The sequence below is a fragment of the Rutilus rutilus genome (genome assembly GCF_951802725.1).
Source record: "Rutilus rutilus genome assembly, chromosome: 4".
In the NCBI taxonomy this organism is placed as follows: Eukaryota; Metazoa; Chordata; class Actinopteri; order Cypriniformes; family Leuciscidae; genus Rutilus; species Rutilus rutilus.
Window position 1 is genome coordinate 17,187,946 of NC_140212.1, and position 12,885 is coordinate 17,200,830.

General features: G+C 40.0%; 1 protein-coding gene across 2 annotated transcripts in view; it reads right to left on the reverse strand.

Moving 5' to 3' along the window:
- magi2a (membrane associated guanylate kinase, WW and PDZ domain containing 2a) overlaps positions 1-12,885 on the reverse strand; it is a 250,463-nt gene that overhangs the window by 17,476 nt on the left and 220,102 nt on the right. For both annotated transcript variants that reach the window (XM_084408381.1, XM_084408380.1), the window contains exons 13-18: positions 12,777-12,818; positions 8,355-8,446; positions 7,995-8,187; positions 3,971-4,234; positions 3,466-3,651; positions 875-1,169 (exon numbers count right to left, since the gene is read on the reverse strand). In XM_084408381.1, coding sequence (XP_084264507.1) covers positions 875-1,169; positions 3,466-3,651; positions 3,971-4,234; positions 7,995-8,187; positions 8,355-8,446; positions 12,777-12,818 — 1,072 coding nt within the window. The remainder of the gene's footprint in view (positions 1-874; positions 1,170-3,465; positions 3,652-3,970; positions 4,235-7,994; positions 8,188-8,354; positions 8,447-12,776; positions 12,819-12,885) is intronic.

Below are 12,885 nucleotides of genomic sequence, written 5' to 3' on the forward strand. Positions count from 1 at the left end.
TTAATAGTGTAACAGCTCACACAGAAGTCACTTTCAAACCGAGCAGCTTTCTGTTAGTCAATGCAGCAAATCATGTGATCAACTTGAACTTATTGCGAAATCTGTGTGGGGAAATTTTCTGCTCTCCCAAAACTCCCAATCACACACATTTCTATTGAAATGACTTGGTTTCACCTGTGAAATTCCTCTGAGTAATGGTGAATGTGACCGGTGCATTTTAATACTGGTGCATCTCTACAAATGCCCAAGCAACTGCCCTGTCAACCACTTTATTCACTCCTTGGCCAAACACGGACATGCACATTTTCTTCAGATTTTTTTCTTTTTTAGCTTAACCTAAAATCTTAATGCTTAAAGGTGAACTAAGTAACTTTTTTACCTTAACTGAACAGCTTCGGAGTCATTGGAATGGTTATAATACTTATTTCGGGTTGAATGGTGGTCGTTTCGCACCCCCCTGGTGCCCATGAGCGGAAAATACGCACTTGCAACTTTGGGGCGGCGGGCCGCCGGCCGGTGCGTCAGGAAGTCTCGCGTGATATCAGGTGTCGCGATGTAAACAACTGCTTTACGGCCAAAAGAAATCTGCTAAAATGCTGTCATTATTGCGCTCCCTCACGCTGTCCGAACCTGAATGAAGAAGACGTTTTAAAGAATATCCCATCTGCTATGATGTCGTTGATCTGCTAGCCTCTGGTGTCTGAGAATCACCAACGAGTTTTTACAACAGTGTTGTCAAATATCTATTCCGAAGCTGTGGGGGGAGCTCTAGAGAGAAACCTGCGAGCAAAAAGCGAGAATACAGCGAAGAAATCCCGAAGCTACTGAGTGCTGCTTTAAACCAATATTTAAGTAATTTGAGTTGGTGTCTTACCTGCTGTCGTGGCTGTAGATCTGTACTGGCACTGTGGAGGGCTGGGTGGGCGGGTTCTGTTGGGTCACTGAGCTGGGATGATTGGCTGGGCTGGTTTGATTGACAGGGCTTGGTTGTGCTTCTGAACTAGGCTGCGTTATGGGACTGGATTGAGGTGCAGAGTTGGTGTGAGGGTTGGAGTTGGGTAGAGGGGCAGCACCAGTCTGGTTCACAGTGCTGGCTTGGCAAACTGGACTGGGCTGGGCCATAGGGCTCTGCTTCTCTGAGCTGCCTGCAGAAGGAGTGCTGTTCGTCTCTGAAAAATGGAGAAAAGACAAAAAGCTAAGCTTCTTTTTGTAACACATCTTCTAAAATGGCAGTTTAAGCGTTGCATTAGTACCCAAAATTAATTATGGCCCTTGATAGCATTTTTGTTGTTGTTGTTGCATGTACTGTCTGTGTTGTTTTAGCACTAATAAATTAACGGTGCAAACACACCCAGACAAACTGTGAATGCAGAAAAGATGGAAAACTGAGTGTTAGTTCATGGAGTATATGCAGTCTACACTAATCTGTCATACTTTACTAATCTGTACAGTTTAAAAAATATGGGCCTATTTATACTAGGCCACTTCATGCATTTTCATGAAATTGTTGATTGATCGTGAAAAGACCAGGTGTAAATGCCCCCCCGAAACTCATTCGAGATAGATAGCAATCCAATCATTCAAACCACTTCAGGAGGTGGTTTGAGACGCATTTCATATCCAACTGGACAAGTATAAATGCATCTGGTCGTTGTAGCCATGTGAAGCCACGGATATGGCCCGCTGTATATGAATATCACTTCAACGAGCTGAAGCGCAAACTGCCGCAAATGAAACTGAAAGTAGTGAGATTAAATTCTCCTACCAGTGCTGATGCCGCTCTCTCTCCTATTGCGGTCTTTGATCTTGAAATCAGCTGATGATAAATAAAATGCAACACATCTGTTGCTTTCGGTGACATTTAATTTGCATATACAGTATAGCACAGAAATTGAAGATCGGATTAATATTTCGGAGACACATTTATGTGGCCATGTTCGAATGGAACAGTAACTAGTGTAAATAGGCCCCATAATAATTCTAATTTACATAGGAAGGAAAGAATGACAGTGTGTTGTTAAACTGTATTTCTGGTGGTTGGTGATTTTGTTTTTGTGCAACCATTTATTCAATTTGGCCCTTAAAAGGGCAAAAAATTATATTCTGTTGTCATTAGCCGCTTTCCGACCAAGTAGTTACAGGAACTTAGTTATAGGAACTGTCCACTTCTAAACAGTTCTATGAACTACTCTCCCCCAAACTCGGTTTTGCTGTTTGCGTTCGCATTGGCCAAGTGGCCATAGGAACTGGTAGGAGGGGTAATAAGGGAGTGACGGTGCACGCAAGCACGGTGACTTTTATTTTGACAGCGCAACGGACTTTTATTTTGGCGATGCTCGCATTCTCTGTGTTTATTAGTTAGCGATCTGTCTAACAGTACTGTTTAATATGTTATTAGATAGAACTGTTATAGAAAGTAGACAGTATATGAAAAAAAGGTTATTAGCCTATGCCATGTGGTTGATGTCCAGTGTTGCTAGCTGGGCAGATAAACAATCATGATTGGCTTGGTCCCCTCAAAGTTGCGTTGGATTTTCTCTTCAACATAAAGGTTTAGAGACCCATCTATCACTGTTTTACATGTTTGTATAGTTAGTTTCTGGAGTAAATATAGGCTATAATCTGTGTGTTTACATTCTAGCTGTTTTAAAAATGGCGGGTGCTGGTGTTCCGCGTGCGTTCGGTCGGTCAATCAGCGTACACTAACGTCACGGGTAGTTCCTATAGTGCTGGTTTAGACCCTACTCTGAAGTAGGACCTAAATTAGTTCCTCCAAATGAAGTTCCTAGAACTAAAATCGTTCCTAGTTCCTGCGGTGCGAACACGCCGACATTCCGGGTACTTTAGCCAATAGTTCTAGGAACTGTGTAAAGGTTCCTCCGGTCGGAAAGCGGCTATTTACTCACCCTCATGCCACTACAAACCTGACTTTTTTTGTGAGTAAATTATTATAGAATTTTCCTATTTGGCTGAACTCTACCTAAGATCGGATTTATATTTGTGTTTCAGAGACATTTAATTTCTATATAAAAGTATGTTTGCACATGTCATTCGGCTATCAATATTAGCTATTGTAAATATTATTTGGATATTAATTGTTATGTTATTTTTAAAACCTTTTTGCTTATTTATTTCAGCACTGACATTTCATCACAATCTCATGAACCTCCTGCATTTTTATCACAAAATACCATTCAGAAAAAAACAGTAATAATATCCAATCACATTTCAACTTCTAAAAACACTTAAATTATGTATGAAAAGAACTGTAAAAGTATAGTTAGTTTAAAATAATTGTCATTATAAAGCTACAGTGTGAAATTTCTGCAGCACTAGGCACATGGCAAAAATAATGTCCCCTCTCAACCATTGGTTGAGCCAGTTGACATGACAGAGCAATGTTCAGGAAGTCGACCTACAAAGTCACATTAGTAGCAGAATTATAGTTCACAGATGTCCACTCACCCTCCTGAGGGATGATCCTGAGTGTGACAGTGAGTCCAGCGTCCTTGATCAGTTTGACGATGTCGGCGTGTGGCATGTTGACAATAGACTGATGGTTGACGGCCAGTATACGATCTCCAACCTTGAGCTTCCCACAGTGGTCTGCTGGACTTCCCTCAATGATGCGGCCAATCTTATGAGGCACGGCTGATAACACACACGCACAAATACTTTTTACGTAATACATTGAGAGAGCTCTTTTTCTGCTCTCTGTCCTCTCCTGTTAGTGGAGCTGTTTTTATATACGAGAGTGGGCGCTGCATTAGAACATTTTAACTAGCTTCTTCAGCCCTCAAATAGAAGTGCATCCATTATTAATACATAGGTTTATGAGGACATGCTGCACTTTTAAAATCACTATGACCCCTATGAATCAGCCAGCCTGAGTGAGCTATTACAGTAAAGGAATGTCCCAGATAGAAAATAAGTTTTAGTGTACAAAGTGTACAAAACAATCATTCCTTACCAGCAGCAGCCGCGGTTTCAGGCCTGTTCAGTGAACTGATAATAACGAATCCAAACCCTTCGCTCTCCTTGCGCTGAATGGTGACATCGCTAGGCTGAAGATTCTGATTGGTTACTGTGTCTGGTGGGGAGGAGCCTGTGGTGGATGGGGCGGAGTTTTGTGTGGGGACGGAGTTGTTACAAAACATTCTGGAGGTTAAGTCACTCCTCGGGGAACTGTGCTGGGTAGATCCAGGACTGCGGCCGTTCTCTGGAAAGGGTTCCCCTGAAGATACCAGATCGAGAGAGAAAGTACAATAAATAGACTTTTCAACTAACATTTCCACTGACTTGGAATTTTCATTTAATTTCCCTTTATCATCTGTGGTCATGAAGTCATTTGAAAGAGTGGTGTTAGCCCACCTAAAGGACATTACTGGACCCTTGCTGGACCCCCTGCAGTTTGCTTATCGAGCAAACAGGTCTGTGGAAGATGTGGTCAACATGGGACTGCACTACATCCAGCAACATCTGGACAAACTAGGAACTTATGTGAGGATCCCGTTTGTGAACTTTAGCTCGGCATCATTCCGAACCCCCTCCTGTCCAAAATAACCCAGCTCTCTGTTCCCTCCTCCATCTGTCAGTTGATCACCAACTTCCTGACAGACAGGCAGCAGCTAGTTGAGGCTGGGAACATTTTCATCCAACACCCGCACGATCAGCACTGGCGCCCCCCAGGGTTACGTCCTCTCCCCACTACTCTTTTCGCTCTACACCAACGACTGCTCCTGTTTGCAGACAAAACCAGACTCACGGCCTCATCCAGGACACTCAATTCAGTGGAGATGATAGTGGACTTCAGGAGGAACACCCCAGCACTCCCGCCACTCACCATCATGAACAGTACTGTTGAAACAGTGGAGTCATTCAGGTTCCTGGGCATTACTCTCAGGACCTGAAGTGGGACAATCACATCAACCCTGCAGAGGTTGTGCTTTCTTCGCCAGCTGAAGTTCAACCTGCCACATTAGCTGCTGATTCAGTTCTACTCTGCAGTCATTGAGTCTGTCCTCTGCACTTCAATAACTGTCTGGTTCAGCTCAGCTACCAAATCAGACCCGAGAAGACTACAGTGGATAGTCCGGACCGCTGAGAGAATCATCTGTACACCCGTCCCCACTCTCCAAGAAGTAAAAGTAAAAGGTCAGGCAAAATCACTCTGGATTCCTCACATCCAGGCCACTTCCTCTTTGAACTGTTTCCACAATGTTGTAGCACTGAGCACCAGAACAGTCAGGCACAAGAAAAGTTTCTTTCCTCAGGCAATCTTCCTCATGAACAGTTAAATGCCCCCACCACTGACAATAGACATGAGCAATTTTTATGCTTATATATTATTTAGCACACCAAACCTCTTATTTAAATCTCCTACCATTTGTATATAATATACACATATCGTCTATTTTGTATATTGTGTATTTTTATTCACTTATATTACTCCATTTTTATTATTTGTGTTTTGTCGCTGTCACTCTGTCTGTGCTGTGGAAGCTTCTATCACAATTCCTCATACATGTAAACATACTTGGCAATAAAACTCATTCTGATTCTGATTCATCAGACTTAAATGGGAAATATTATGGTTAAGAGGAATAAGGTTCTCTCAAATACTTGATTCTCATTGGTTAATTGTTTGCATTGAGCAGTTGAATATCTCTATATTATGGCCACTAAAATGTATATTTCACAAGTTCACAAGAGTTTCCGGTCAAAGCAAGATAATTATAATTATATCTTTTTGAACTGGGAAGAAGGGTTTGAGTTGTAAAAATTACATTATTTTTACATAGCACACTACCATTCAAAAGTTTGGGGTGAGTAAGATATTTTTGTTATCTTTTATTCTGCAAGGATTATTTAAATTGATCAATGATTCAAATAAATGCTGTTCTTTATATTCATCAGAGAATCTTGAACAAATATTCCACAAAAAATTAATCATCACAACTGTTTTCAACATTGATAATAATAAGAAATGTTACAATATGTTATAAATATAAGAAATGCATATTAGAATGGGATTCACAGGAATTAGACTTTACAGTACAATAAAATAGAAAACAGTTTTTAAAACTTCAAAATATTAGTTTTTACCGTATTTTAGATCAATAATGCAGCTTTGGTGAGCATAAGAAACGTCTTTCAAAAACTGACCCTATTACTTTTCCACGATTTTATTTTATTTTTTCTCTCTCTAACAGTTACATTAAAAACATTACATAGGATTTTTAGATTTATAAACAGGTCTCAACAACAATTAATACAAGTGTGCGAGAACGAGAGAAAGAGGGATGCTATAGTTTGGCTAAAACTGGTCTGAAGTCCCTCTGCGATCAAACAGCAAAGCTTAAAAAGCCAGAAGCCAGACATTTCCCAACCGCTCCACTGAGATGCAAGGGTGGGAGAAACGATTGTCCAGGGAAGATAAGAATGAGAGGATGAGTCAGACAGCGAGAAGGATGAGGGAGGCAGAGATTGAAAGGGCACACAATCTGAGCCTCAGCTACACCAAGAATTATTAGACAGGGAGGACGAGAGAGAGAGAGAGAGAGAGAGAGAGAGAGAGAGAGAGAGAGAGAGAGAGAGAGAGAGAGAGAGAGAGAGAGAGAGAGAGAGAGAGAGAGAATGAATAAACAGAGGACACATAATAAGCCGCAGAGGAACAGTATAACAGAACCTGCTTCATTACCTCCATTACCTTCTTCACATATATACTTCACAACAACCTATAATTGCTGTAACTGTCAGGAAATAACAAGCTGTTGTCTTTAAAGGTATTTTATTCCATTTCACGCAGTTTTATGTCCCAAGGGTTTATTTAAAAAATATATATTTACATTTTTTTTTCTTTTGATATATGAAGGTCACATTAAATCTGCGTTGAAAACTTTGCATCATACTACCATAATTTTTTTGCCATTTTTTTATGCACAGATTTTATTGTTTTAATTGTGTCCTTGACCCAGACTTTTATCTTAAACTATGAATATCCATTCTGAAATATTATTACGTTTAAAACTATGATAATTTAAAAAAAGAGAGTGAAATAAACATGAACCATTTCAATATTTATTGTGAGACAATGATTTACTTCTTGCAAAAATGATGAACATTCCACCACAACAAACAATTTTGCCTCTAATAAAGTTAATCTTTCATACAGGGTTCCCACACCTCGGTTACCTTCAAATTCAAGGACCTTTCGAGGACTTTCCAGGTCCAGTACCCTCAAATTCAAGGACTCAATGTGGGGACACACTTATCGTGTCCAACAACAAACGTTGAGGTTCCATCGTAGTAGTTTCGTGCGCGCGTGAACGTTATGGCAACGTACAACACAAAGTACCTCACGCGGAAAACACTTACGTAACATGTAAATGCGCGTAACTAACGTAAATCAAGCAAGCTAGTGTGCATAGGCCACGAAGTGTTGGCGAAATAACACATTAGCGGACCGGAGGGAATAATATGAAATTTTATCTAGAAAACTTTTGGCACAAAATAAATCCAAGCACTTTCAAAGGACCTGTATCTGTGTGTGTTTATTTTCAAAAACTTTCCAGGGCCTTGAATCTTTCTTTTCAGATTCACAAACTTTCAAGGACCCGTGGGAACCCTGAAAAATCAAATGTTAGTACTTGTTTACCATGGCGAAACCAGTGAATTGCATGCTTGAGATGAAATATGAAATGTGATGGCGAAGAAGGTAAATATAACTTGTTAACAGAGTATTTTGAATTTGTGTAATTTCGAATGGAGCTGTATGATTATTATATTGTTTACCTGTAAATTTAGGATACATAAAATGGTAGCCTTAGCAAGACAAAAGATGTGGTTATTTTACATGTCATTTCCAACACAGAATGCTATTAAACACAATACATGATTTGATATTGGGTGGAAATACCATGTACGTTCAATAAATGTACGTTCACTGTTGGACATTGCTAGTAGACAAATGAAACAAACAAGCGAATTCTCACCTGTGGGCTGAACTCTCCGCCGTACAGTGAGTTTAACCTGGCCAGTCCGGGCCGCCCCATGCATGAGGTCAATGACGTAACGGTGGGGTTTTCCGGCCACAGGGATCCCATCGACTGACATCAGCTCGTCTCCTGGCCGGAGACGCCCGTCTTTATCTGCTGGGCTCTTCTCGATGATTGCACCAATCAGGATCTGCGCAGGCACAGCACGGTTACTATTGTCTCTCTTTCAGCTTTGTAAGGAAACGAAAGCGTATGAACAGACATATTATCATGTTAGCCAATGGCAGTGAACTCTGTTTTAGGAAGCGTGTGCGTTAGTTCTAAAGTACGAGCCTTCTCCTGAGCCTCCGGACTCACAGGCTGTCCTGGTTCCTCTCCGCCCAGGATCCTGAAGCCGAAACCGGACTTCTGTCTGCGCAGGTGCACCTCCACCTCCTGGAAGTCTGATGCTGACATCGAAGAGAGACACTCATTTATCAATTTCTCTAGATTATTCTCATCCTTCAAGTGTAATTTACTGTTCTAGATGACATTTAAGACCCCCATTACTGTTCAGTGAGTACTTAATTTGTAAATTCATTCGTTTTATGTTCCTGAACCTGTATTGGCAGGTTCATTCTCAAGGCAGAGAATGACAAGAGACTAAAATTAAATTCCAGGAATCTCCAGGTACTGTTTCACAGAGGTCACAATAACTGGATATGAAAAAATATATATTTCACACTTTTCATTAATACTGAGATATTATTGTCAGCCATTTTACAATATATATCAAATATTTTTTTGTAAAGTAATTTTTTTTTTAAAAGTGTTTTGTGTTTTAGTGTTTTGTTGTAATGATATAGTCTACATGTCATGTTTTAAATATCATATGATTGTAGGTGACAAAAATAATATTTATTTGATGATACTAAATTTTATAAAATTATATTCTAAAATTATAAATTCTATAAAATGTATATATATATATATATATTATATATATATACACACACACACATACATACATTTTATAGAATATATATATATATATATATATATATATATATATACACCCCCCAAAAAAGAAGTGTTTTATTTTTGTGTTTTTATGAAACATGTCTTTAAAATTTTGTCTAAATGATTTTAGGTGACAAAAATATAATTTATTTGATTTTATAGAAATCTAATTGTAACAGACCAAACTTATATTTTTTATTTATACCAAATATTCAAAAGAAGGACACAATAATAGGATGTGAAAATTTTAACAGACTTTTTCAAACTTTATTTTGTTAACATGTAAAGCTATTTCAGAGCAAATGCAAAAATACTGAGATAATATTTTCGGTCTTTTTACAATATATATCAAATATCGTAAATACAGTATTGATTTTAAAACAGAAGTGACTTGTTTTTGTCTTTTGATGGAAAATGTCCTGGGCTGCGTTTCCCGAAACCTTCTTAACGCTACGTCGTTCTTAAGTTACACCTTAAGCTGTACCTCATCAATACGTGTTTCCCGAAACGTTCTTAGTTAAGTATACCTTCTGTAAGTCATACGTTCGGAAGGTTGGTCTGGGCCTCTCTTAGCTTTACCTTATCACTGTTGCAGGTCTATATGAATATAATTCTGAAGTTTTAATACACCCAGACAGTGTTCAATTAGGCTAATTCAAGTGTTTTCATGCAAAGAATAAAATTCTCATTACACTGATTGTTGTTAGATTTTTAATTATATTATCCAAAGGTACATCAGCTGGCAAACCATTAAAGGCTTAATAGTCGCAGTATTTAACTGCGAATGATTGTGGTGGGGAGTTTGCTCAAACTATGGCAGCGATACAGTGAATAGTTGTTCTAAAAGATGGTGCCGTCTGCGGAGCGCTTTCAAAAGCCAGTGAAAGCATAGGCTACTGTCAGTTAAGTCCTATTTGTACGCTAATTGTTTCTCATAGGCTCGTTAGGTATTTTAAACATTTACAGGGGTAAGTCTGTGATTGTATTGCCGTCCGAAGACATAATGTCAGTGTTTTTTCTCACCCAACCCGCGTAAAAATCCCTGGCCAAATTACACCTACTGTTTTTTGACAAACAGGTCGTGTGGTCATTTAATTGCCGTCTGAATCCACATCTCTGAGTTTACAAGAAGAGATAAAAATTTCACTGTTTAAATCCTTTTGATCACTGCCGAGCACCGTACGTAAGATGTACACTTTTATAACTGAAATGCTGGAAAGTAGGCCTATTTATAAGAACAATATTTCATCGCAGCTCCACCTCAGCGAACAAAAATGGGAAAGAGAAGAAAGCACGTAAACATTTGAAATGGTTATTATGGCAGCAATATGTGATACAATTTTAAAATATGTAGGCTAGGCTATTATAGTTTGGATTATTTTTTATAATATCCCATGAGTCCTAATAAGGCCGTCAAAAGCCAACCACCTCCTCCTCGTGGCGTCGGCTGGAAACGAGGACCCTCGGGGACTCGGCTAACGGTGGCTCTGGTCCCAGCGACAGATGAGGCGACACATCGGCTGGGTCTCCTTGGTCGCATCAGAGCCCGTCTACGGAGAACCTGCCCACTCCCTATTAAGTCCTATTGTACCGAAATTTGGTTGTAGTTCCACCAGAGTTCCACTGGGGGCGATCGTCATGAGTGCAAAATTAATTGGAGTCTATGGGGCTAGATGGCTAAATTTGTCTCTTTCACCCGATTGCCGTTGAGAAATCTCAGATTTGAGTGTAGGTTTTGCAAGTTCAACATGGGTTATAGGTCGAAAGTTGAATGAATGAGTACTTACGTCCTTTCGATTTCTTACAGGTTGAGTTGTTGTTGCCCATAACACGCTAGCATTCGGCTAATGAACGCTGATTGGTCAGTGAAGGACTGATTACGACCAGAGATACCGCTTGATGGCATCGTGGCATCCGAAGCGGGACCAGAAATAAACGAAACAAAAACTCGTCTAGCACGTGTATTCACCTGTGTCAGCCGTGTTGTCGATGCCTCGAGAGAAAAGAAAGTGCAGAGCGCGAAAGCACCAAAGTGACTGAAGGATTGCCGTAAAGCAGTATATCTGGTCGTACGATGTGTATGACGTCATTAACACTTTAAAAAAATGTTTTAAGCAAATAAGTGACTCTAAAAAATCTAACACCCAGCAATGTGTAATTTCTTTGCATCTCCTTTCGAATACAACATTCAAATTACTAGACAAAAAATTATATCCTGAGAAAAGTGGATTTTGAGGGGTATACTGCCATTGACCTCCATTCATTCTGCACTCGTCCTGTGAGCGCCCTCATATGGAATCAGAGTGGAACTGCAACCAGTTCAGAAGCCGGAAGTTTACTGAGAGTGAAACTTCTCGCCTTATTAGACATTCTCTGGTCGCATCAAATGGCAGCAGCAAACCAAGAAACCGATCAAACTAGGGCGTTCCCCCTAGGCGACGCCCATCCGCCTAAAGTCCAAAATCTATAAGATCATTGTACGCCCTGTCGCCCTGTATGGAGCCGAATGTTGGCCAGCGACTGCCAAACATGGCCAGCTTCTACACGCCATGGAAATGCGTATGCTCCGCTGGTCACTCGGGCTGACAAGGCTAGACCACGTCATGAACATCGACGTCAGGAAGCGGATGGGAATAGCGCCGATTACGGAGAAGATGCTCGAGACTCGTCTCCGCCACCAACAACGCAGCCATGAGGACTCAGTGGCGAAGACAGCTATGCGCCTTGACCCACCCGGTAACCGACCACGTGGCCGCCCAAAGATGAGATGGATGGACCGGATCAAGCAAGATATGAAGGACGTGCAAGTCGCCCCGGAGGACACTACGGACCGGAATAAATGGAGAGCGGCCTGCCAAAAAGCGGACCCTGCACCTGCGCGGGACAAACGCTAGGACGGAAGAAGTCCTAATAAATGCAATTTAAACTATTTCAGAAGTGCTTCTTTTATAAAGAACACCGCTTCCTCACATAATGCATTTAAACAGCCCCTGCACGAGAGAATAATTGATTCTCGATCCATCGATATCAACAAATTCAGCAGCATCGCCACGAACAGCACCGGGCAACGTCGCACGTAAGAAGGTATATCTTAAGTAGCTTTCTAAGGTATGGTTCAGGGAACACGCCTAGAAATGGTATACCTTTAGTTAAGTTATACCTTAAGAGTCTTCGTAGCGCGCTAAGAGACAACGTTATCGGGAAACGCAGCCATGAAATTTTTTTAGGTTGGGGTTAGTCATATTTTTTAATTAAATGGCATATGATTTTGGGCGACATAAATCACAGTTTATTTGAGGATACAAAAAAAAAAAACTGGTAACACTTTACAATAGGGTCTCATTTGTTAACATTAGTTAATGTATTAACTAACATGAGCAATACAATTGTCACAGTATTTATTAATCTGTGTTAATGTTAGTTAATTCAAATCCAGCTGTTCATTGTTTGTTCACATTAGTGCATGAACTAATGTTAACAAATACAACCTTTGATTTTAATAATGCATTAGTAAATGTTGAAATTAATATTAACTAAGATTAATTAATGCTGTAGAAGTGTTGTTCATTCTTAGTTCATGTTAACTAAGGTTACCTAATGTTTAAGGTTACCTAATTAACAAATGTTGACTAATGAACCGTATAGTAAAGTGTTACCGCAAAACTTTACTTAACATTCAAAAAATGTACAGAGGTCACTGGACATATATGAATTTCAGACTTTATGCAGAACTCTTTCTGTCAGACTGTTTCTGTTTTGGGTGCAGATATATTTACTCACCGGAGAGGTCAGCTGGGATGGCTGCTCGAGGAAGCCCTGGCTCTAAGAAAGGGAGAGATACAAGGACAGCCCATAAATCAATGCTTATATAAACATACACACCTGGAAA